The sequence below is a fragment of the Hemiscyllium ocellatum genome, chromosome 33, assembly GCF_020745735.1.
Source record: "Hemiscyllium ocellatum isolate sHemOce1 chromosome 33, sHemOce1.pat.X.cur, whole genome shotgun sequence".
Lineage (NCBI taxonomy): Eukaryota > Metazoa > Chordata > Chondrichthyes > Orectolobiformes > Hemiscylliidae > Hemiscyllium > Hemiscyllium ocellatum.
Window position 1 is genome coordinate 12,820,828 of NC_083433.1, and position 26,023 is coordinate 12,846,850.

General features: G+C 45.3%; 3 protein-coding genes across 3 annotated transcripts; all 3 read right to left on the reverse strand.

Annotated features, from left to right (window-relative positions):
* Positions 1-436: 436 nt before the first annotated feature.
* On the reverse strand, positions 437-4,245 carry LOC132831407 (ferritin, middle subunit-like). Its single transcript, XM_060849536.1, has 4 exons — positions 4,144-4,245; positions 2,054-2,200; positions 1,284-1,409; positions 437-592 (listed from the first exon to the last, which is right to left on the reverse strand). Exons 1-4 carry the CDS (start codon positions 4,243-4,245, stop codon positions 437-439), a joined length of 531 nt encoding a protein of 176 aa, XP_060705519.1.
* Positions 4,246-8,121: 3,876 nt separating this feature from the next.
* Positions 8,122-12,574, reverse strand: LOC132831474 (ferritin, middle subunit-like). The gene is made up of 4 exons (XM_060849637.1): positions 12,473-12,574; positions 9,587-9,733; positions 8,739-8,864; positions 8,122-8,277 (listed from the first exon to the last, which is right to left on the reverse strand). Exons 1-4 carry the CDS (start codon positions 12,572-12,574, stop codon positions 8,122-8,124), a joined length of 531 nt encoding a protein of 176 aa, XP_060705620.1.
* Positions 12,575-16,299: 3,725 nt separating this feature from the next.
* On the reverse strand, positions 16,300-20,110 carry LOC132831239 (ferritin, middle subunit-like). Its single transcript, XM_060849251.1, has 4 exons — positions 20,009-20,110; positions 17,902-18,048; positions 17,142-17,267; positions 16,300-16,455 (listed from the first exon to the last, which is right to left on the reverse strand). Exons 1-4 carry the CDS (start codon positions 20,108-20,110, stop codon positions 16,300-16,302), a joined length of 531 nt encoding a protein of 176 aa, XP_060705234.1.
* Between the last annotated feature and the right edge of the window lie 5,913 nt (positions 20,111-26,023).

The following is a 26,023-nucleotide window of genomic DNA, read 5'->3' on the forward strand; positions in this document are numbered from 1 at the left end:
GTAATTCTTGGACAAGAGAATTATTAAAAAGGTTTTAAACTCCAGACTGCAACTCCCAACCTCATTCTAGGACAGGATAGCTTGAATTTATAGCCATTACAATTCCATTTAGTTATTCCTGTCCAATGGGGTGCAGGGCAAAAGAGAAGAGACATCTAGTGAGGGGTTTTAGTCCACGGATGTGATGAGCCAAATTGCAGAATGATTACTGGCTTCAAGCTCACCAGAGATCACAAACAAAATCAAGTGAAGGATCAGTGATCTGAATGATGGACAATAAGCAAGATCAATAGAAGATTTTATTCATTTCCATTTCAGGTGGTACAGCCATTACATTCTTGCCAACATGCTCCTTCTCCCTGGGTGGGGGAAGCCAGATTGTCCAAGTGAAGTCAGTAATGCATTCAGACAAAAGCCAACAGTCCCCCAGGCCCCACTAACTGCTGTCCTCCAGTGAGAGCCTGTCAAACAGGTACTCTCCCAGCCCATTCTCAGGAGCTCCCAGACGCTTCAGGTTGGTGATGTAGTCCCCAAGTCGCTTGATGATCTCAACCTCCTCATCCAAATAGTGGGTCTCCAGGAAGTCACACAGCTGGAACACAGGAATATTACAGCTCATTACATTAGCACAATCCAAGACAAGTTTAGACTTCCAACTGCAAGACTGGCTGGGCACTCCACTCTGGACAGCCCTGAAAATTTTAGCAAACATTAGAAAATTTGTACTGGTGAAGATATCAACCTTTCAGCTGGCACATCTTACTGTTTAAGTGGAGTGAGTTATATTGTGGTGTACAGTGATCATTCCACTGCAATGGTCCTGAAAGGGGATTCAGTGGCCAATATCACATCAACATTCCCACCAGATTACAATCCAAGTTCCTCCTTGACCTTATTGCTGAGCAGTTGTAACATTGTAACCATCACTATGGATCTGGGATGATCAATATTACATCTGACCAAAAGTTAAAAACCCTATCAGGTTATCGTCCAACAAGTTTATTCAGAAACACGAGCTTCAGGTGGGCTGTTTCTTCAGCAGCAGCTTGTGGAATACCATAAGCTCCTGAAGTAGCACTGCTCTGAAAGCTAGTGTTTCTGAATTAACTTTTGGACTATAACCACATCAGAATTTTTAAACTTTGTACATCTAGTCCAACACTGGCATCTCCAAATCATATTGCACAATTGCTGCATCAAGTTTCAAACCCACGAAGACCAGTGAGGTGTTGCCCTGAGGGTGTGGCAGTGATGAGAATGAGGGGGTGGGTGGTGAAGCTTACATGGGGGTCAGTCTGGGCAGTGGCATGTTGGTGTAGATTCAGCAAACTCTGGTTCACATTCTTCTCCAGATCCAGGGCAACCTGCATTGCCTGCAGACCGTTACCCCACTCATCCCGCTCTGGCTTCTGAAACATGGAAACAAAGGATTGTTAAGGATCAGAATACCTACTGTGGAATGAAGCAGGTCATTTAGCCCACTTGTCCATACCCTCCCTCCAGAGATGTTCCCCCCAACCCAACCCTCTAATCCTGTTTAGGGAAAATGTAGTCCATGTATCCCTGGAAACTATGGGCAACCTAGCACGACCAAACAAACCTGCAAATCTTTGTAGAGTGATAAAAACTGAGCAGTTGCCAGAGGATAGAATTGGCACTGAGACAGCAGTACCAGCCTCCAGTCCAGAAGAAGGTTTGAGGAGGAGGAGGGGTTTAGTGAGATCGCAGGAAACTTCAGAAATATGGAATGCACCACCCAAGTAGCATGTGGGGAGACAGCTAGTCCAGAGATATTGCTGCAACACCTGGACAAATGCTTCCAATGCCAGGGCATAAGGGGCTAAGGACCAAGTGCAGGTAGATGGGATTAGTGTAGTTTGGTCAGCATAGATATGGTAGGCCAAAGGGCCTGTTTCCATGCTGTCACTTGGAAGAGATCATATGGGAAAGTCCAGCAACAGCTCTTCACTCCCCTTTCAGGAAGGAGTGCCCTGTTATTGATGGATTTAAGCCACATCACGAGAGCAGCCATTCCCCTCCCCAACATTCCCACCTTCACATCCTGGAGGAGGACTCTGCCTCCACGCTGATTCTGGAATTTCAGCAGCTTCTCTGCATGTTCCCGCTTCTCCTGGGACTGAGCTTTGAAGAACTGGGAGAAATGGTGCAGGGCAACATCATCCCGGTCAAAGTACGACATCTGAAAGAGAACCATTTACATCCCATTAAACACGTCACTTGTCCCAATTCTAGTTGGCAAAAATAGAATACTAGTTTAGCCTTTGAAACCAGGCTGACTATTCAAGCTGTTAACTTCTGGGTTCTCAACAATTTAACATTGCTGTCCAACAAACTGACAGTTCCTTTAACTGGATGATTTGAACAATTCCACCTTCCTCCTGGGGACATGCAAATTCTGTTTTATTTTGGATTAAACAGCTGGTGAATTGCTCAGCAGGTCAGGCGCAGGATCAGAGGGGAGAAAATTCATGTTTCGGCTCATTGACTGAAATGAGTGCAGGATGTATTCAGGGTAGTGGTTCCAAAACTAAACCGCACAGGGTTAACATGAGGGGGATGGATATAAAATGAACCCAAGAGGCAGCTTTTTCCAAGGTGATGAATATATAGGATGAGCTGCTAGAGGGAGGGAGTCTGATACAATATTTAAAAGGCATCTGGAGGGAAAATGAAAAAAGGAACTGTTTAGTGTTATGTGCCAAATGGGACTAGATCAATTTAAGATATTGGCTGGTAGGGGGAAGAACTGGATTAGAGCATTTGTTTCTGTGCAGACCATCTCTAGAATGGGATATGGTGTTCTGCATGGAACCAACTGACGTTGTAACCTTTAACAGTGAGGGTTCAGTTGGATGAAGAGGAAAACCAGAAGTACCAAGTGCAGTCTACTCCATTCCACATTAACTAGTGGGTAATACTCAGTACATTTTTCTGACTGGAAGATGTAAAACTGCTACCAGAACTTGGGGACAGTAGGCTATTCAGCCTCTCAAGCCAGTTCTGCCATTTTATGAGAAAGTAACCACAAGGTACTACATTTTTCTTAGTGCTAAACTAGAAAGTGGATATTGGACACTGCTGGCACTAATTGCCAGCAAACTCTCCTGCCTAAGCTTGTAGATCATTGGGATTGGATGTACCATACACTTGATCTATACAAGGCTGTTCCTATCTGGAGGATGGAGGGGAATGGGGCCCCATGGGTTTGCTAAGGAAAGCCTGCCCAATGACAGCCTTTGGATTGTAAGCAAGCATCTCAGTGGGTAAACCAACACTTCAAGTCAACTCTTCCTCCAGGTGGAGAGATGGAGGAGTGCCTCCCTAACTTCTGACTACCCACATATGAATGGATAATACAGAAAGCTAAATAGGCCTCAACCGGGGCCTACTTAGAGCTGAAAAATGTGTTGCTGGAAAAGCACAGCAGGTCAGGCAGCATCCAAGGAACAGGAGAATTGACATTTCAGGCATAAGCCCTTACACCTGAAGTGTCAATTCTCCTGTTCCTTGGATGCTGCCTGACCTGCTGTGCTTTTCCAGCAACACATTTTCAGCTCTAATCTCTAGTCCTCACTTTCTCCTACCTAAGTGGATGCCAGTTACAGCCTGATCTTAAAATACTTCTGCTCAGGTAAGCCAAGTATCATTGGTAATGACTGCCATAACTCCCTTTTGCAGTATCAAAACTAGTATGATGCTTATCTGGCATTAAGCCAAAGAAAAAGCAAACATCACAATATATTAAAGCAGCAGAAAGGCAGCTAGTCTATGGGTATTTCCATTCCACCACATGGTTCACCTAAATGGTTAAGCTATTCCTGTAAAATATCTTGTTTTGACAACTCTAGGAAAAATGACAGCTACTGCCTGTGACAGTAATTTCAGGGAATTGTACATTAAGCAAGAACACTGCACCCTGCAAACATCACTGAACATAAACTGGAGCATACATTATTGTATATCAGTATCATACACCATTGTTGCTGTAACACCACATTTATCCTGAATTGTGAAACTGGTAAGAGCTACAAAAGTCAGTCTACAGGAGCATCAAGTTAATTAGAAATAAGGAAAATTTTACTTCACATAATAAAAGCAATTATAAATAGAGACAACACTCACCAAAGACTGATAGAGATAGGAGGCAGTGAGCTCCAGGTTAATCTGCATGTTGACAGCAGCTTCACAATCCTGGTGATAGTTTTGACAAACCTGGGAGGCCATTTTGTGATGAATACTATACTACTTACCTACCCAAGCCAACTACCTAAATCATCACTCTCTTTGGACTTTTATTTATACTCCAGGAACAGACCCTCATTATATTAAGCAGGAAGTGACATCATCAGTGATGGCCAATCACTCTTGCTAATCAATCAGCTGTCATGTCCAATCAGCGCAGAATGGGAATTTGATCCCGAAGACAACCAGAATTCACAACTGGTTAATGATGGAATTGCTGATTGACCTTTGACCTCTGACACAAGTTCAAATTCTCTAAGTGTATCTACCTGAAAATGAGAATAAAACATGCTCTGAAACTTCGCCATTGTATCTGAGGTTGTGTATTAAGACATACAGATTTGCAGAATTCTGTTAGTTTGTTACTCTGAGGAATTTGTCTCCCTACCTTTTGAATGACAGTGTTGGGAGTCCATTGAAAAATGGCTAGATTTTATTGAAATTACGTATTTGCATATTGATTGACAGTAACAGAAATAAAGTGCTGTTGGATCATCTAGTGCAGGCAACTGATGAACTTTGTGGATCCATTCTGAATCTGCTGTGATCTCCTTGACCTTAGGTCTCAGGAAGCCCAGTATGAAAATAAAAACATTAACTGTGCTGAGAGATTGAATAGAGTGCCATGCGGTAGGCCTCAGGCCTTCATTTCTAAATTGCTGTTAGAAACTTATTGCATGATCAACTTTTCTATCGTTACATTCAGTCTTTAATTATTTCAAGAACAGCTAACCCTCAACTCAAGCAGTTTCCAAGTGGGGAGATTCTGGTTCTGTTTACATTGCATTCTGTAAAATGTGCAGCTCAGAAACTGGCCTCCCAACTCAACATGGTCCATAGCCACAGCGATATGGACATGAGGGTCTCTCAACATAAAGTTGAATGTGTTGAACTGAGCAGCCTCCAGTGGAATGGTGGGCTGTGAGAGTTTGGGGATTGAAGGTCCCCACTCAATGTTAGGGTATGATCACAGCCTTGACGGATGGATTGGTGGAAGCAAGTTACTTTGACCCAATAACATTCTCAAATACCAGGTTGCAATCTAGCTCTATCTTGTCGGATTGAGTTACAAGTTTGAATATTATACATGGAACCACGGTCAGAGGTCAACCCTGATAAATATTCAAGGTGTTGAGAGTAAGTCAGAGGCTGGGAATTCTGTTGTGAATTTCTCAACTCCTGACTTTCTAAAGCCTCTCCACCATCTACAAGACCAAAGTTAGGAAAAGTGGTGGGATACTTTCCAATTTTTTGTCTGAATGCAGCCCCAAGAACACTGACGGAGCCCCAGGGAAATCTCTCACCATCCTGAGTTGGAACAATATTACCGTTTCTGAATCCAAGTCTCGGACGCCCCCCTTCAGCAGCAGCAGCAGCAGCATCTGGTCTCTCCCACACCAGGTGGGCTGTAATAACCAGCTCATCACCACCTCCTGAAGGGTAACTGCGGCTGGGCACGAAACGGAGCCTTCTGATTGGCACACTGACGATTGACCAATAAAAACCACCCTGTGACGGGGTAGGCTGTCCAACACTAGAGGGGCATAGGCTTAAGGTGAGCGGGGAAAGATTAAAAATAGGGACATGAGGGGCAACATTTTCAGAGAGAGGGTGCTGCTTATGTGGAAGGAGCTGCCGGAGGAAGTTGTGGAGGCGGGTACAATTATAACATTTAAAAGACATTTGGACAGATACATGAATAGGAAAGTTTTAGAGGGATGTTGGCCATATACAGGCAAGTGGGTCTCGTTCAGTTGTGGAAATCTGGTCGGCATGGACAGGTTGGGCCAAAGGGTTTGCTTCTGTGATGCATGACTCTAATGGTGTGCAACAGCGTGTTTCTTTAGGGAGGCACGGTGGCTCAGTGGTTAGCACTGCTGCCTCACAGAGCCAGGGACCTGGGTTTAATTCCAGCCTCGGGTGACTATCTGTGTGGAGTTTGCATGTTCTCCCTGTGGCCGTGTGGGTTTCCTCTGAGTGCTCCAGTTTCCTCCCACAGTCCAAAGATGTGCAGGATTGGTGGATTGGCTATGGGAAATGCAGGGTTAAGGGGATTGGGTGGGTCTCCACAGGATGCTGTTCAGACCATTGGTGCAGACTCAATGGGCTGAATGGTCTCTTCCTGCTCTTTAGGGAGTCTGTCGGCATGACTGGATTGATTAAATTAAAAGGATGTATGTAGTGGAATAAATATATCGACGGCCTTAAACACCCACCTCCTCTTTGAAGGCTGCAGTGTGTAATAGCTACAAAAATCACTGAAACAATTGCCAGGCTGTCTCCGACAGCCCCCTCCTTAACCCATAACCCCTGAAACCTTGAAAGATAAAGGAAACAGCTATACTGGTGTTAGCATCTCCAGGTTCCCTCTCCCAGTCACACCATGGTTTACACAGCAGTGTGACACCTGCTGGTTCAATTCCCATCACTGATTCAAGGTTACTATGAAGGAATCTCCTCAACCTCTTCCCTCACGTCAGGTCTGATGGCCCTCAGATTTAATCACCATCAGTTGCTTCTCGGTCTAATGAGAGCACAGCCCCAATGGTCTGGTAAGACAATGGCACCACAACTCCCAACTTGGGCAGAAATCACTGCTCCTTCAACATCACTGGGTCAAGTCAAACTGCATCAGGAGAATCCTTCAGCCCATAGGAAGCTTTGATCAGCTTGGACTGCAAACATTAGCAGCAAGAATAAATCAAGATGGCAGCAACTAACCTTGACCTGTTGCTGTGTTATTCCCAGGGCATTGCCATCCTGCTCATTTCAGCTGTAGGTGGCAATGGAGAGTGTGTGCATTGTAATCTAATACAGCTCAGGAGAATTTGTTTGGCTGACAAGAATGCTTGGGGTCAATTTCCCCAGCTCTGGGCTGGCAGGCTTGAAGTTTATCCAAGTAGAGGAGTGGTACGAGCAGTGAGTCTGTATATAGGGAGGGACAGTAAATGGAGGGAAGCTATAGTGGGACTATATTGCTACTTCTGTAATGGAGTTCTTCCCTGTGTGGAAGGGTTCCTTGATTCAACACCCATTCTAGCTCAACAGCAGTATGTTTGGCCAGTTTATCCTCCACTGCGTCAGACAATATGTTCACCTGCTCACAGCAGAGAGAAGGGGTGGTGATCACAGCTCCATAGGCTGGAGCTACAGGAAGAAAACAGCACCCTTTAGTATGGACTAGTCATGTCAGATTTCTAGTGGGAGCTGTACTAGACAAGTTGAGATCATATCATTCCCAGATTAGCCGGTTCCTCCAACTGGGCAAAACCAAGAGCCTGATGGACCTCACTCAAGGCCTATGGGAAGAGGTGAACACCTGGTGGGCAAATCTGGAAGTGATTGAGGAATCAAAAGCTGTGGAATGTCTAGATTTGATCTTTAGATATTTCCTTTCACAAAGTTTGGTTGGGTACACCAGACTGCAATCCCCCATCCTAGTTTTGGACTGGGTTGGGGGGTGGGTGGTGCGGCTGGGAAGTGGGGGCAAGGTAGCTCAAAATTTGTCATCACTACACAACTTCATCTTGTAATCTTTGTTCAATTGGCTAGGGGTTGGTGGGTGAGGAAAGATTAATAAAAATTTTACTCCAGTGGAGGTGAGGAGCCAAAAAAATTATAGAATGATTACTAGCATCAAGCCCTCCAGAGATAGTGAACAAATTAGAACAAAGGATCAGCGATCCTAATGATAGACAGTAAGGTCAAATCAATAGAAGATTTTATTCATTTCCATTCAGGTGGTACAGCCATTACATTCTTGCCAACATACTCCTTCTCCCTGGGTGGGGGAAGCCAGATTGTCCAAGTGAAGTCAGTAATGCATTCAGACAAAAGCAGACAGTCCCCCATGCCCCACTAACTGCTGTCCTCCAGTGAGAGCCTGTCAAACAGGTACTCTCCCAGCCCATTCTCAGGAGCTCCCAGACGCTTCAGGTTGGTGATGTAGTCCCCAAGTCGCTTGATGATCTCAACCTCCTCATCCAAATAGTGGGTCTCCAGGAAGTCACACAGCTGGAACACAGGAATATTACATTAGCACAATCCAAGACAATCAAATTCCCACTGCAAATGAGACTTGGCCATATAACTCTAGACAGACATTAAAGTCTCACTGACAGCCAGAGAATCTGCACCAGTGAGGATGACCGCATTTTAGCTGCTTCATCATGCAGTTTCTTAATGGGAGCAGAGTTGTATTGTGATGGACAGTGATCATTCCACTGCATTGGTCCTGAATGGGGATTGTGGCCAATATCACTTCAGCACTCCCATCAGATTAGAATCTGAAACTTTTACTTGACCTTATTGATGAACAGTTGTAACATTGTAACCATCAGTATGGATCTGGAGTGATCAACGTTAGATCTGGACCAAGTGTTGCATTATTGAATTTCAAACCCACAAAGACCAGCCAGTGAAGTGTTGCCCTGAGGGTGTGGCAGTGATGAGAATGAGGGGGTGGTGAAGCTTACATGAGGGTCAGTCTGGGCAGTGGCGAGTTGGTGTAGATCCAGCAAACTCTGGTTCACATTCTTCTCCAGATCCAGGGCAACCTGCATTGCCTGCAGCCCGTTACCCCACTCATCCCTCTCTGGCTTCTGAGAGATGGAAACAAAGGACAGTTAAGGATCAGAATCAGAATCCTGACAGTGGGATGAAGCAGGTTGATTAGCCATTTGCCCACACCAACCCTCTAAACAGCATCCCACACTGACTCCACCCCATCCCTGTAATCTTGTATTTCAGATGAAAGAAATGCATGTAGCTTGTGCATCCCTGGAAACAATGGGCAACTTAGCATGAGCAAACTGACCTGCACATCTTTGGACTATTAAGACTGAGCAGTTGCCAGTGGCTGGAATTTTGGACCTGGGTCCCTGGCACTGAGAAAGCAGTGCCAATCAGTGCCATCCTCAAGTCCAGATGAAGATTTGAGGGTGAAGGGGAGTGAGAGAGGTATTTGAGGCAGCCTCTTGAGAAATATGGAATATACCACCTGCAGGGTGTGGGGCAGCTATTCCAGTGACATTTCAGCAACATTTGGACAAATACTTCAAATGCCAGAGCATAGTGTGCTAAGGACCAAGTGCAGGTAGATGGAATTACTGTAGTTTGGAGTTTTTTGGTCACAGACTAAAGGGCCTGTGTCTATGCTATGACTTTGAAATGAAAATCATTGGCTTTCCCCCCCACAAAAAAAAAAGCTTTGCACTTTCCCTTCAGGATGTGAAAACCTGGTCACAGTTGGCTTGAAGCCACATCACACAAGTAGCCATCCCAACCCCACCCCACCCCCCTCCTCCCTCCCCAACATTCCCACCTTCACATCCTGGAGGAGGACTCTGCCTCCACGCTGATTCTGGAATTTCAGCAGCTTCTCTGCATGTTCCTGCTTCTCCTGGGACTGAGCTTTGAAGAACTGGGAGAAGTGGTGCAGGGCAACATCATCCCGGTCAAAGTACGACATCTGAAAGAGAACCATTTACATCCCATTAACACATCACTGGGCCCAATTGTAGCTGGCAGAAGTAGGAGACTAGTTTAGCCCTTGAAACTAGAGTGACTATTCAAGCTGTTAAACCTCTGGGCTTGCAACTATTTTAATATAACAGTGGTGTCCAATGAGCCAGCAGCTCCTTTAACTGGATGATTTGGAACAGCCCCAGCTTCCTCCTGGGGAACATGCAAATTCAATGTATTTTATTTTGGATTAAACAGCAGGTGAATTGCTCAGCAGGTCTGGCACAGCATCAGAGGGGAGAAACACTGAATTCATGTTTCTGCTCAGTAACCTCCATCAGGATGGAAGATGGAGATTGAATAGGCTTTGAGCAAGTTAAGGAAACCACAGTGCAGGATGGAGGAGTCCAAACTAGAGGGCACAGGTTAAGATAAGGGGTAGATATATGGACCTAAGAGGCAGTCTTTTCCAGTGCTGGGGTGCAAGTATGGAATGAGCTGCCAGAGGAAGTGGTGGAGACTGTGCAATTACAGCATTTAAAGGCATCTGGATGGGTATATGAATAGGAGGGTTTCAGAGGGATATGGGCCAAGTGGGACTAGGTTAATTTAGGATATCTGGTTGGCATGGAAGCACTGGATTGTTGAGTTGGTTTTGGTGCTGTATATTTCTAGGACTGTAGATTTCAATTGGTCCCATGCAGAACATTTGAATTTGTAGCTTTTAACAAGGTGAAGGTTCAGTTGGATGAAGAGAATCACTGGACTGTTAAATACAGTCTACTCCATTCAACATTAACCAGAGTGTAATACCCAGTCACCAGGACACTTTTCTGAACGGAAGTACAGATACACAAAAAAACTGATATCAGAACACAGGGACAGTAGGCCATTCAGCCCCTCAAGCCTGTTCTGCCACTGAGAAAGTAACGATGAGGCTGCTGCAAGGCACTACATTTTTCCTTTGGGTTAAACTGGAAAGTGGATGGTGGATACTGCTGGCCTTAGTTTAGTCAGGAGAGAGAGAGTTTTCTGCAACTTGTAGATCATTGGGATTGGATGTACTATACACTTGATCTGTACAAGTGTGTTCCTATCTGGAGGATGGAGGGGAATGAGAGAAAGGGCCCCAGGGGTTTGCAAAGGAAAGTCTGCCCATTGTTGCAACAGTTTTATTGCAGACTTGTGTATACAGTGCACTGACATCCAAAAACTTTTAACAAGCAATTGAATGAATACAAAAGCAAAACTTGAACAACTTCACTGCATGAAATACCTAGTGACCCAGAGACAACCATTATCTGCAGATAACATCACCAGCTTAAAGAGTAAACGGAGAACACACTTTATTTGAATCAATCCAACAAGTTCAAACCCTTGCATCGACACCCATAATGGACTCACATCTGAACCATTATGTTCAGAAGTGAATGGTGAAACAATGCTGCTCCTTCAGCAAGGTTATTTTGACCTTGGTTTTTCTCAAGAGGGGTTATAAAAGCAGAGGCGTGATATGTCTGGAAGTAGCTACTTCAAACAATGGCAAGGGAGTAGCCATTTCTACTAGTTCAGGTTTTTGTGTTGGATTAACTCCTTTGTGAAGTTGAAATTGAGTCAGGTTTCAAACTAGATAAGTTATTTTACATTTTATTTTGTTTCAATGATATGTTCTGCTTTGTATGAAGCAGAATGATTTGACCAGCTGCATCACCCCTCGACTATCCACTATACAACTGCCTTTATAATAAGAAAAATATCAGGTCTGGGCTTCCTCCTCAGTGGAGAGGGATCTAACCTGATCCCTAGTAGGGCATTAATATTTATGAAGGGGCACTACTCAGGTCAGAGTGGATATGAGTGGTCTATTTTTATTCTTGGACATATTAAAAACTAACTAGCTCACCAATGAAAGCTATTCCCATCTCCATCAAACAGATCTTTAAAGCCTTCATTCTCATCTCATGAGAACCTCCAAAACAAACAAGCCCAGAGTGTGATTAATATTCTCCACATGTCTGGATGACAGCACTTACAACATTCAGGAACAGACACCATCCAGGACAAAGCATTGGTACTGCAATCTCAACCTCCATTCAGCATTCGTTATCTAGCAGGTATCCTGCAAACACCTTCCTAAAGGAAAGTCTAACACTTCAGTAGGGCATGGGCAAGTTACCAGGAAAAAACAGGCCAATTTAATTCTTATGTCTGCTTGATTGGAGTGGATTAAGGCCTACTTGTGGATTCCAGTCACACCCTGACCATGAACATTGCTGCTCAGATAAGCAGAGTATCAACAAACACTACTAAAACTCCTTTTGCAGCAGAGTTAGTATGATGTCTATTTATGATCAGCATAAAGTTAAAGCAGAGATATCACAATACATTACAATGGCAGAACAGTGACCAGCCAATGGAGACTAGCATTCCACTATATGGTTGACCAAATGGTTTCTAAAATAGTCCAATGAAATATCTCATTTTGACAACCCTACAGAGGGAAGGACAGTTACTGCCAGTCACAACCCTCTCCGTTAGTTGCAAGAACACTTGACCCTGCATACATCATTGAAGGCCAGCTGGGAATTAGTTATCTTACATCAGCATCATACTCCATTTTTGCTGAAACATCACACTTATCTTGAATTGATATTAAGGCAACAGTTACAGTTACAAAACTCAATCTACAGGAGTATCAAGTTAATTAGAAACATCGGCATAAGTTTAGCTTTAAGTCAACACTCACCAAAGACTGATAGAGATAGGAGGCAGTGAGCTCCAGGTTAATCTGCTTGTTAACAGCAGCTTCACAATCCTGGTGATAGTTTTGACAAACCTGGGAGGCCATTTTGTAATGAATGTTGTGTTACCTCACTCCCTAAAACAATTCACAGCCCAACCACAAATTCAGCTTTAGCACCAACTATACCAAAACCATCACAACCGTTGGACTTTTATTTATACTTCAGGCGCAAGCCCTCATTTTATTCTGCAGGAAATGACATCATCAGTCATCATCAATCACTCTTGTTAATCTATCGATCAGCTGCCATGTCCAATCAGCACAGAATGGGAATTGGATTCAGAAGCCAATCAGAATTGACAATGAGTCGATGATGGAATTGCGGATTGGCCTTTGACCTTTTGCACAAGTGCAAATTCTGTAAGTGTATCTACCTGAAAATGAGAATAAAACATACTCTAAAACTTTGCTAATGCGTCTGAGGTTGTGTATTAAGAAATGCTCAACACAGATTTGCAGAATTCCGTTAGTTTGTTACTCTGAGGGATTTGTCCTCCTACCTTTTGAATGACAGTGTTGGGAGTCCATCAAAAAATATCCATTGACATTAAACATTTGCCTATTGATTGATAGTGGCAGAGATAAAGTGCTTTTGGATCATCTAGTGCAGGCAACTGATGTACTTTGTGGATCCTTTCTGAATCTGCTGTGATCTCTTTGAACTTAGGTCTCAGGAAGCCCAGTTTAAAACCAAAACACTAAATGTGCTGAGTGTGTCAGCCATGTAGTAGGCCTCAGGCCTCCATGTTTAAATTGTTGTTAGAAACATATTGCATGTTCGACTTTTCTATCTCCATCTTTAGTTTTTAATTGTTTCAAGATGAACTGGCCCTCAACTCAAGGATGTTTCCAAAAGTGGGAAAGTTTGGTTCTGTTTACATTGCATTCTGTAGAACGTACAGCTCAGAAACTGGCCTCCCAGCTCAACATGGTCCATACCCACAGCGATATGGACATGAGGGTCTCTCAACCTAAAGTTGAATGTGTTGAACTGAGCAGCCTCCAGTGGAATGGTGGGCTGTGAGAGGTTGCAATCTAGCCCAATCTTGTCGAAATGAGTAACAAGTTTGAATATTATACACATAACCACGGTCAGAGGTCAACCCTGATAAACATTCACGGCGATGAGAGTAAGTCAGAGGCTGGGAATTCTGTTGTGAATTTCTCAACTCCTGACTTTCCAAAGCCTCTCCACCATCTACAAGACCAAAGTTAGGAAACGTGATGGGATACTTTCCAATCTTCTGTCTGAATACAGCCCCAAGAACACTGACGGAGCCCCAGGGAAATCTCTCACCATACTGAGTTGGAACAATATCACTGTTTCTGAATCCAAGTCCCGGACGCCCCCCCTCAGCAGCAGCAGCAGCAGCAGCATCTGGTCACTCCCACACCAGGTGGGCTGTAATAACCAGCTCATCACCACCTCCTGAAGGGCAACTGCGGCTGGGCACGAAACGGAGCCTTCTGATTGGCACACTGACGATAGACCGAATAAAAATCACCCTGTGACGGGGTGAGGGGGTGTCCAACACTAGAGGGGCATAGGCTTAAGGTGAGAGGGGAAAGATTAAAAATAGGGATGTGAGGGGCAACATTTTCAGAGAGAGTGTGCTGCGTTCATGGAACGAGCTGCCAGAGGAAGTGCTGGAGGTGGGTACAATTACATTTGTCGAGCATTTGAAGGGAAGGCTTTGAGAGGGATGGGGCCAAATGCAAGGAAGTAGAACTAGTTCAGTTTTGAAAACCCTGTCAGCATGGATAGATTGGGACAAAGGGTCTGCTCCTGTGATGTATGACTCTAATACGTATACAACAGCATGTTCCTTTAGGGTGGCACAGTGGTTAGCACTGCTGCCTCATAGCACCAGGGACCGGAGTTTGATTCCAGCCTTGGGTAAGTGTCTGTGTGAAGTTTGCATGTTCACCCCATGTTTGTGTGGGTTTCCTGAGTGCTCTAGTTTCCTCCCACAGACCAACGGTACAGGTTTGGTGAATTAGCCATGGGAAATGTAGGTTTATGGGAAAATGATATGGGTCTGAGGATCATGCTGTTCAACTCAAATAGCCTCTTCCCACACTGTATGGAGTCTGTTAGCATGACTTAAGATTGACTACAATGAAAGGATTTATGTGGTGGCTTGAATTCGTTAAATGCCTTAAAGCCACCCCCCACCTACACTGAAGGTTGCAGTATGCACTAGCTACAAAATTCACTGAAACAATCACCAGGATGTCGCTAACAGCCCCCTCCCTAACCTCCGATCCCTGAAACCTTGAAAGATAAATGAAACAGCTGTAGAGGAGAGTCAGCATCTCCAGGTTTCCTTTCAGAAGGACAGCACTCCCCACCTTGGAGAGAAATCGCTGCTCTTTCAACATCACTGGGTCAAATCAAACTGCATCAGGAGAATTCTTCAGCACATGGGAAGCTGGGAGGAAGCTCGGATCAGCTTGGACTGCAAACTTTAGCAGCAAGAGTAAATCAGATGGAAGCATCTAACCTCAAGCATTGCTGTTATTCCCAGATCACAGTCATCCTGCCCATTTCAGCTGTAGATAGCAATGAGAACATTTGTATTAATCCAATGCAGCTCAAGAGAATTCCTTGTGCCGACTCTCTGGAATGTGTCTGCCGGGACTGTTTGCAGTGAATTTTCCCAACTTTGGGCCGGCAGGCTTGAAGTTTATTGAAAGGCTGGGAGTGCATCCTCTGCTAGGGAGGGAAGGACAATGGAACATCACTGCTATTTTTGGGAAAGAAACCCCAGTGCAGATCAACTCCTGGCTGAGAGAGTGGGTATTTAGTCAAGGTTCCCAGCAGGAGAGAGAAAAAAAAAAGTGAACTGGTCAGTGTGCCCAGCTGCTAGTGGCTTTAAACAAGGCAAGGGGTGAAAAAGCACAGGCCCCTGTGCTGGTCCTGTTTTGACCTCCAACTGGCTCCTGAGGCCAGAGGAGAGGGAAAGAAAATGGCACTGTTTAGAATATCCTGGTTACATTAGAGACCCAATGGGAAGCTAGACCAGGCAAGTTGAGGTCATATCATTCCCAGGTTATTGGGTTCCTCAGTCTGGGTAGAGACTAGAGCCTGATGGACCTCAATCAAGGCTAACAGCAAGATGCTAACAGATCCAGTCATCCAGATCATGGAGTTTGACTCCAAATTGTTGAGTACTGCTGAAGAGAATAAAGACATTGATGTTGAGGTGAACATTTGATAGGCAAATCTGGAAGAGAACATGGAATCAAAGATGGGGATGTCTTGAACTGACCTTTGAAAGGAAAGGAATGAAAACTTCCTCGCAGTTTACAATTGTGCTCAGATCTAGATGAGTGTAATTCTTGGACAAGAGAGTTATTAGAAGGTTTTAAACTCCAGACTGCAACTCCCAACCTCATTCTAGGACAGGATAGCTTGAATTTATAGCCATTACAATTCCATTTAGTTATTCCTGTCCAATGGGGTGCAGGGCAAAAGAGAAGAGACATCTAGTGAGGGGTTTTAGTCCACTGATGTGATGAGCCATATTGCAGAATGAATACTGGCATCAAGCTCACCAGAGATCACAAACAAATTCAAGTGAAGGATCAGTGATCTGAATGATGGACAGTAAGCAAGATCAATACAAGGTTTTATTCATTTCCATTTCAGGTGGTACAGCCATTACATTCTTGCCAACATGCTCCTTCTCCCTGGGTGGGGGAAGCCAGATTGTCCAAGTGAAGTCAGTAATGCATTCAGACAAAAGCAGACAGTCCCCCATGCTCCACTAACTGCTGTCCTCCAGTGAGAGCCTGTCAAACAGGTACTCTCCCAGCCCATTCTCAGGAGCTCCCAGACGCTTCAGGTTGGTGATGTAGTCCCCAAGTCGCTTGATGATCTCAACCTCCTCATCCAAATAGTGGGTCTCCAGGAAGTCACACAGCTGGAACACAGGAATATTACAGCTCATTACATTAGCACAATCCAAGACAAGTTTAGACTGCCAACTGCAAGACTGACTGAGCACTCTGTTCTGGACAGCCCTGAAAGTCCTAGCAAACATTAGAAAATTTGTACTGAAGATATCAACCTTTCAGCTGGCACATCTTACTGTTTAGTGGAGTGAGTTGTATTGTGGTGTACAGTGATCATTCCACTGCAACGGTCCTGAATGGGGATTCAGTGGCCAATATCACATCAACATTCCCACCAGATTACAATCCAAGTTCCTCCTTGACCTTATTGCTGAGCAGTTGTAACATTGTAACCATCACTATGGATCTGGGATGATCAATATTACATCTGACCAAAAGTTACAAAAACCCGATCAGGTTAAATTCCAGCAAGTTTATTCAGAAACACGAGCTTCAGGTGGGCTGTTCCTTCAGCAGCAGCTTGTGGATTACCATAACCACCTGAAGTAGCACTGCTCTGAAAGCTAGTGTTTCTGAGTTAACTTTTGGACTATAACCACATCAGAATTTTTAAACTTTGTACATCCTAGTCCAACACTGGCATCTCCAAATCATATTGCACAATTGTTGTATCGAGTTTCAAACCCACAAAGACCAGTGAGGTGTTGCCCAGAGGGTGTGGCAGTGATGAGAATGAGGAGGTGGTGAAGCTTACATGAGGGTCAGTCTGGGCAGTGGCAAGTTGGTGTAGATTCAGCAAACTCTGGTTCACATTCTTCTCCAGATCCAGGGCAACCTGCATTGCCTGCAGACTGTTACCCCACTCATCCCTCTCTGGCTTCTGAAACATGGAAACCAAGGACAGTTAAGAATCAGAATACCTACTGTGGAATGAAGCAGGTCATTTAGCCCATTTGTCCACACCCTCCCTCCAGAGATGCTCCCCCCCCCCCAACCCATCCCTCTAATCCCATTTAGGGAAAATGTAGCCCATGTATCCCTGGAAACTATGGGCAGCCTAGCATGGCCAAACCTGCGCATCTTTGTAGAGTAATAAAAACTGAGCAGTTGCCAGAGGCTAGAATTGGCACCGAGACAGCAGTACCAGCCTCCAGTCAAGAAGGTTTGAGGAGGAGTGTTTAGTGAGATCTCAGGAAACTTCAGAAATATGGAATGCACCACCCAAGTAGCATGTGGGGAGATAGCTAGTCCAGAGATATTGCTGCAACACCTGGACAAATGCTTCCAATGCCAGGGCATAGGGGGCTAAGGACCAAGTGCAGGTAGATGGGATTAGTGTAGTTTGGTCAGCATAGATATGGTAGGCCAAAGGGCCTGTTTCCATGCTGTCACTTGGAAGAGATCATATGGGAAAGTCCAGCAACAGCTCTTCACTCCCCTTTCAGGAAGGAGTGTTATTGAGGGATTTAAGCTACAATCACGAGAGCAGCCATTCCCCTCCCCAACATTCCCACCTTCACATCCTGGAGGAGGACTCTGCCTCCACGCCGATTCTGGAATTTCAGCAGCTTCTCTGCATGTTCCTGCTTCTCCTGGGACTGAGCTTTGAAGAACTGGGAGAAATGGTGCAGAGCAACATCATCCCGGTCAAAGTACGACATCTGAAAGAGAGCCATTTACATCCCATTAAACACGTCACTTGTCCCAATTCTAGTTGGCAAAAATAGAATACTAGTTTAGCCTTTGAAACCAGGCTGACTATTCAAGCTGTTAACTTCTGGGTTCTCAACAATATAACATTGCTGTCCAACAAACCAACAGTTCCTTTAACTGGATGATTTGAACAATTCCACCTTCCTCCTGGCGACATGCAAATTCTGTTTTATTTTGGATTAAAACAGCTGGGGAATTGCTCAGCAGGTCAGGCGCAGGATCAGAGGGGAGAAAATTCGTGTTTCGGCTCATTGACTGAAATGAGTGCAGGATGTATTCAGGGTAATGGTTCCAAAACTAGACCGCACAGGGTTAACATGAGGGGGGTGGATATAAAATGAACCTAAGAGGCAGCTTTTTCCAAGGTGATGAATATATAGGATGAGCTGCTAGAGGGAGGGAGGCTGGTACAATTACAACAACATTTAAAAGGCATCTAGAGGGAAAAGTGAAAAAAACTGTTTAGTGTTAAGTGGCAAATGGGACTAGATTAGTTTAGGATATTGGCTGTAGGTGGGGAGGCGGGGAAGAACTGGATTAGAGCATCTGTTTCTGTGCAGACCATCTCTAGAATGGGAGATGGTGTTCTGCATGGAACCAACTGATGTTGTAACCTTTAACAAAGAGGGTTCAGTTGGATGAAGAGGAAAACCAGAAGTACCAAGTGCAGTCTACTCCATTCCACATGAACTAGTGGGTAATACTCAGTATATTGTTCTGACTGGAAGATGTAAAGCTGCTATCAGAACTTGGGGGACAGTTGGCTATTCAGCCCCTCAAGCCAGTTCTGCCATTCTATGAGAAGAGTAACCACAAGGTACTACATTTTTCTTAGTGCTAAACTGGAAAGTGGATATTGGACACTGCTGGCACTAATTGCCAGCAAACTCTCCTGCCTAAGCTTGTAGATCATTGGGATTGGATGTACCATATACTTGATCTATACAAGGCTGTTCCTATCTGGAGGATGGAGGGGAATGGGGCCCCATGGGTTTGCTAAGGAAAGCCTGCCCAATGACAGCCTTTGGATTGTAAGCAAGCATCTCAGTGGGTAAACCAACACTTCAAGTCAACTCTTCCTCCAGGTGGAGAGATGGAGGAGTGGCTCCCTAACTTCTGACTACCCCCATATGAATGGATAATACAGAAAGCTAAATAGGCCTCAACCAGGGCCTACTTAGAGCTGAAAAATGTGTTGCTGGAAAAGCACAGCAGGTCAGGCAGCATCCAAGGAACAGGAGAATTGACATTTCAGGCATAAGCCCTTACACCTGAAGTGTCAATTCTCCTGTTCCTTGGATGCTGCCTGACCTGCTGTGCTTTTCCAGCAACACATTTTCAGCTCTGATCTCCAGTCCTCACTTTCTCCTACCTAAGTGGATGCCAGTTACAGCCTGATCTTAAATACTTCTGCTCAGGTAAGCCAAGTATCATTGATAGTGTGCCATAACTCCCTTTTGCAGTATCAAAACTAGTATGATGCTTATTTAGCATTTAACAGAAGAAAAATCAAACATATCACAATATATTAAAGCAGCAGAAAGGCAGCTAGTCTATGGGTATTTCCATTCCACCACATGGGTCACCTAAATGGTTAAGCTATTCCTGTAAAATATCCTGTTTTGACAACTCTAGGAAAAATGACAGCTACTGCCTGTGACAGCAATTTCAGGGAATTGCACATTAAGCAAGAACACTGCACCCTGCAAACATCACTGAACATAAACTGGAGCATACATTATTGTATATCAGTATCATACACCATTGTTGCTGTAACACCACATTTATCTTGAATTGTGAAACTGGTAAGAGCTACAAAAGTCAGTCTACAGGAGCATCAAGTTAATTAGAAATAAGGAAAGTTTACTTCACATAATAGAAGCAATTATAAATAGAGACAACACTCACCAAAGACTGATAGAGATAGGAGGCAGTGAGCTCCAGGTTAATCTGCGCATTGACAGCAGCTTCACAATCCTGGTGATAGTTTTGACAAACCTGGGAGGCCATTTTGTGATGAATACTATACTGCTTACCTACCCAAGCCAACCACCTAAATCATCACTCTCTTTGGACTTTTATTTATACTCCAGGAACAGACCCTCATTATATTAAGCAGGAAGTGACATCATCAGTGACGGCCAATCACTCTTGCTAATCAATCAGCTGTCATGTCCAATCAGCGCAGAATGGGAATTGGATCCAGAAGACAATCAGAATTCACAACTGGTTAATGATGGAATTGCTGATTGACCTTTGACCTCTGACACAAGTTCAAATTCTCTAAGGGTATCTACCTGAAAATGAGAATAAAACATGCTCTGAAACTACGCAATTGTATCCGAGGTTGTGTATTAAGACATACAGATTTGTAGAATTCTGTTAGTTTGTTACTCTGAGGAATTTGTCTTCCTACCTTTTGAATGACAGTGTTGGGAGTCCATTGAAAAATGGCTAGATTTTATTGAAATTACGTATTTGCATATTGATTGACAGTAACAGAAATAAAGTGCTGTTGGATCATCTAGTGCAGGCAACTGATATACTTTGTGGATCCATTCTGAATCTGCTGTGATCTCTTTGACCTTAGGTCTCAGGAAGTCCAGTATGAAAATAAAAACACTAAATGTGCTGACAGATTGAATAGAGTGCCATGCGGTAGGCCTCAGGCCTTCATTTCTAAATTGCTGTTAGAAACTTATTGCATGATCAACTTTTCTATCGTTACATTCAGTCTTTAATTGTTTCAAGAACAGCTAACCCTCAACTCAAGCAGTTTCCAAGTGGGGAGATTCTGGTTCTGTTTACATTGCATTCTGTAAAATGTGCAGCTCAGAAACTGGCCTCCCAGCTCAACATGGTCCATAGCCACAGCGATATGGACATGAGGGTCTCTCAACCTAATGTTGAATGTGTTGAACTGAGCAGCCTCCAGTGGAATGGTGGGCTGTGAGAGTTTGGGGATTGAAGGTCCCCACTCAATGTTAGGGTATGATCACAGCCTTGACGGATGGATTGGTGGAAGCAAGTTACTTTGACCCAATAACTTTCTCAAATACCAGGTTACCATCTAGCCTTATCGTTTCGGATTGAGTTACAAGTTTGAATATTATACATGGAACCACGGTCAGAGGTCAACCCTGATAAATATTCATGGTGATGAGAGTAAGTCAGAGGCTGGGAATTCTGTTGTGCATTTCTCAACTCCTGACTTTCCAAAGCCTCTCCACCATCTACAAGACCAAAGTTAGGAAAAGTGTTGGGATACATTCCAATTTTCTGGCTGAATACAGCCCCAAGAACACTGACGGAGTCCTTGGGAAATCTCTCACCATCCTGAGTTGGAACAATATCACTGTTTCTGAATCCAAGTCCCGGACGCCCCCCCTCAGCAGCAGCAGCAGCAGCAGCAGCAGCAGCAGCAGCATCTGGTCTCTCCCACACCAGGTGGGCTGTAATAACCAGCTCATCACCACCTCCTGAAGGGTAACTGCGGCTGGGCACGAAACGCAGCGTTCTGATTGGCACACTGAAGATTGACCAACAAAAACACCCTGTGACGGGGTGGGGGTGTGCAACACTAGAGGGCTTAAGGTGAGAGGGGAAAGATTAAAAATAGGGATGTGAGGGGCAACCTTTCCAGCGATAGTGTGCTTTCTACATGGAATGAGCTGCCAGTGTTGGAGGCGGGTACAATTACAACATTTAAAAGATGTTTGGACAGATACGTGAATGGGAAGGTTTTAGATGGATGTCGAGCATATGAAGGCAAGTGGGACTCATTTAATTTTGGAAATCTGGTTGGCATGGACAGGTTGGACTGAAGGGTTTGTTTCTGTGATGGATGACTCTATGACTCTAATGTTGTGCAACATGTTCCTTCAGGGTGGCGTGGTAGCTCAGTGGTTAGCACTGCTGCCTCACAGCTCCAGGGACCTGGGTTTGATTCTAGCCTCGAGCACAAAGCTGTTGACCCCAGGAAACATTGAGGAGCTCAAGAGGGACTGCGCAGGTTGGAGAACCATGAAGCCTCTCTTTGAGTCCCCAGCGGATTGGTGAGAAACAGTAAAAGGGAACATCAAGAGGTTCTTCATCCTCAAAGGTGTTCAGGAGGTGAGAGAGAGGTGGGGAAAACTGTCCCAGCTCCAGGAAAGTATGCAGAACTTGTTCCTGCTGCAGACGATGGGGGTCGATGTCACGGAGGACCTCCAGGAGGTGAAGGGCCAGCAAGCCTCCCTCATTGCCTTGGAGGCCACCAAGATAATCTTCTGGCCAAGTGTCCGCTCGGTGGAGCAGGACGAGACGTGCTCACATTTCTTCTTCCAGAAGGTGCACAAAGCGAGTTCCGTGCTCAGCAGCCTGAAGGAAGAAGATGGCTCGATAACGTCATCTCAGGCTGACATCATGAGGATCAGCAAATCCTTCTATGTCAGTCTGTATGATGCGAAGCCAAACAATAGCGCGGCCTCCCAGTTATTCCTGTCCTCTATCATGGAGGTCTCAGATGACAGAACACGCGAGAGGCTGGACCAGCCGCTATCTCTGGACGAGCTGACCAAGGCCCTCGAGTCCTTCCAAAAGAATAAAGCTCCAAGAAGCGAAGGCTTACAGGTTGAGCTCTATTCTGCTCTGTGGGACTTGATTGGCCAGGACCTGCTGGAGATGTATGTCAGTATGCTTCGGGCAGGTACCATGAGTGAATCCGTGAGGAAAGGCATCATCCCCCTCATCTACAAGCGGAAGGGGGAGAGGGAGGAACTCAAACATTGGAGACCAATCACACTGTTGAATGCGGATTACAAAATTTTATCAAAGGTAATCGCCAACCGGGTCAGGTCTGCTCTGGGGTCGGTGGTTCACCCTGACCAAACCTGTGCTATGCCGGGCAGGAAGATCGCTGAGAGTCTCGCACTCCTCAGGGATACGATCGCCTACGTGCAGGATAGAGGGTTGGACACCTGCCTGATCAGCCTGGACCAGGAGAAAGCCTTTGACAGGATATCACACAGGTATATGAGAGATGTTCTCTCCAAAATGGGCTTTGGGGAAGAAATCTGCAATTGGATCAGACTGCTCTACACCAACATTGTCAGTACAGTCTCAATCAATGGGTGGGAATCAGATAGCTTCCCAGTCAGATCTGGAGTCAGGCAGGGCTGCTCTCTCTCTCCTGCCTTGTTTGTGTGCTGCATAGAGCCATTTGCCGAGTCCATCAGGAAAGATGCGAGCCTGAGAGGGGTGACTATTCCTGGCAGCGGGGGCCTGCAGGTTAAGGCCCCCCCTGTACATGGATGACATCGCTGTTTTCTGCTCGGATCCACTGTCTGTGCGCAGACTCATGTGCATATATGACCAGTTCGAACAGGCCTCGGGGGCCAAGGTAAACCGAGGCAAGAGCGAGGCCATGCTCTTCGGGAACGGGGCCGACCAATCCTCGATCCCCTTCACTGTCAGGACCGACCACCTGAAGGTGCTGGGTATTTGGTTCAGAGGGGGTGGGGCGGGCACCAAGTCTTGGGGGGAGTGTGAAGCAGAAACTGGGCAGATGGAAGCTACGGTCACTCTCCATCGTGGGAAAAACCTGGTCATCAGGTGTGAGGCACTGTCATTGCTGTTATATGTGACACAGGTGTGGCTTATTCCCAGAACCTGTGCCGCTGCCGTCACTCAGACCATCTTCCAATTTATATGGAGATCAAAGATGGACCGGATCCGAAGGGACTCGCTATACAAAGATCTGGGCAATGGGGGAAAAAATACACCCAATGCCACCCTCACCCTGATGGCCACCTTTGTGTGTGGCTGCATCAAACTGTGTGTGGATCCCCGGTACGCAAACACCAAGCGTCACTACATACTGAGGTTCTACCTGTCCCCGGTGTTGCGAATGATGGGCCTGGCCTCACTGCTGCGGAGCGCTCCGAGTAGTTGGAGCGTTCCGTATCACCTGTCCTTCGTGGAAAAGTTTATGAAGAAAAATACCTTTGACCACAAGTCCATGAGGAAGTGGTCAGCACGTAGTGTCCTTGAGACCCCTTCGGGAAAAGGAGAGGGCGGATCCTATCGAGCAGTTCCCTGAGCAGACTGTCAAAGCCATTTGGCAGAATGCCTCATCGCCAGAACTTTCCAACAAGCACCGAGACATGGCTTGGCTGGTGGTGAGAAGGGCTCTGCCTGAGATCTTTAATGCACGCCCGGACTCTCAGCCGCACTGCACGCTGCCCTCGAAGTGGCTGCGGGGGGGGGGAATGACTGTCACACACCTCCTTCTGGAATGTGCCTCTGCAGAGGCAGGCAGTGGTGTTTGTCGAGGTTCGTCCCGAGCAGTGCCGTGACATGGGACTCCATGCTCTGTTCCCCAGGACAAATATCAACTGTGCCTGGAGGATCATCAACTCAGTGAAGGATGCTCTCTGGGTGGTCCGAAACCTGTTGATCTTCTAGCTGAAGGAGTTGACCCCGACTGAGTGTTGCAGACTGGCACATTCCAAGGTCCAGGACTACGTGTTGAGGGATACGCTGAAGCTTGGGGCAGCTGCTGCCAAGGTGCAGTGGGTAAGAGACCCCTGTGTAACATCTGCCTGCCTAAGAAGAACAGGGGGCCCACGCCATCATTTGGGCTCTGCTGACGCCTCAGCTAAATATATGGGCATATGATTTATATATAGGTCTGTACATTTATCAATGATAAATTCTGATCGATGTAAAGAAATGGAATGTTTACATATGTATGGCATGACCAACTATGTAGACCAAAATATTGTGATTAAAGTATATTTTTGAAATAAAAACACTCTAGCCTCAGCTGACTGAGTGTGGAGTTTGTATGTTCTCCATGTCTGTGGGCTTCCTCCCATAGGCCAAAGATGTGCAGAATCAGTGGATTGGCCATGGGAAATGTAGGGTTAAGGGGATTGAGTGTTCAGACTCAATGGGCTGAATGGTCTTTTCTTGCCCTGTGCATCTATAATTATAGGGAGGAACAGTAAAGTGAGGGAGCCATAGCAAGACTATATTGTTACTTCAGGAATGAAGTCTTCCTGTGGCTAGGCTCCTTGATTAGATACCCATTCTGCTCAAAGGCCCCCATCAAGAGCTTTGTTTGAGTTGTTTATCCTCAATTTGTCTGACACTGGCCAACTACTTACAGCAGTGACAAGACAAGGGGCAAAGAGCACAGGCCCCTGTGCTGGTCCAAACCAAACCAGCACTGGCTGAGGCTAGAGCCACAGGAAGAAAACAGCAACATTAGAATGAATGAGTTAGTCACTTCAGAGTTCCCATTAGAGCTGTACTGGACAAGTTGAGATCATATTCTCAGGTTAGCTAGTTCCAACTGGGCAGAACTAGGGGCCTGATGGACCTCATTGAAAGGCCTGTGGGAAAGAGGTGAACACCTAGTGGTCAAATCTGGAAGTGAACATTGGACATCCCACATATTTGATTCAGACAGTCTTTTGAAGAGCTATGGAAACTGTCACAATTTGCTACAACTGTACCCATTAAGTTCAGAAAAGTATAATTGCTGGACAAAAGAATTAAAGGTTTGATATCCCACAGACTGCAATTCCAACCCAAAGTCTAGTTTTGGGTTGGAGTGGGGGGGCAGGGTAGCTTGAATTTGTCACTATGTAGAACTCCACCTAATTATCTTTGTCCAATTGGCTGGGGATGTGGGTGAGGAAAAGAAATTAGTAAATTTTAGTCCAGTGATGTGATGAGCTGGACTGCAGAATGATTACTAGCATCAAGCTTTGTGTGAAGTATGTTGTCTGAATGACAGATTTTATTCATTTCCATTCAGGTGGTACAGCCATTACATTCTTGCCAACATGCTCCTTCTCCCTGGGAGGGGGAAGCCAGATTGTCCAAGTGAAGTCAGTAATGCATTCAGACAAAGAGCAGACAGTCCCCCATGCCCCA

Coding starts and splice junctions, on each gene's coding strand:
- LOC132831474 (XM_060849637.1), bottom strand. CDS start 12,574: ATGGCCTCCCAGGTTTGTCAAAACTATCACCAGGATTGTGAAGCTGCT. Junction 9,734..12,472: donor CCTATCTCTATCAGTCTTTG/GTGAGTGTTGAC, acceptor GTTCTCTTTCAG/ATGTCGTACTTTGACCGGGA. Junction 8,278..8,738: donor CTGCCCAGACTGACCCTCAT/GTAAGCTTCACC, acceptor CCTGTGTTCCAG/CTGTGTGACTTCCTGGAGAC.
- LOC132831239 (XM_060849251.1), bottom strand. CDS start 20,110: ATGGCCTCCCAGGTTTGTCAAAACTATCACCAGGATTGTGAAGCTGCT. Junction 18,049..20,008: donor CCTATCTCTATCAGTCTTTG/GTGAGTGTTGTC, acceptor GCTCTCTTTCAG/ATGTCGTACTTTGACCGGGA. Junction 17,268..17,901: donor TCCTCCTCCAGGATGTGAAG/GTGGGAATGTTG, acceptor TCCATGTTTCAG/AAGCCAGAGAGGGATGAGTG.
- LOC132831407 (XM_060849536.1), bottom strand. CDS start 4,245: ATGGCCTCCCAGGTTTGTCAAAACTATCACCAGGATTGTGAAGCTGCT. Junction 2,201..4,143: donor CCTATCTCTATCAGTCTTTG/GTGAGTGTTGTC, acceptor GTTCTCTTTCAG/ATGTCGTACTTTGACCGGGA. Junction 1,410..2,053: donor TCCTCCTCCAGGATGTGAAG/GTGGGAATGTTG, acceptor TCCATGTTTCAG/AAGCCAGAGCGGGATGAGTG.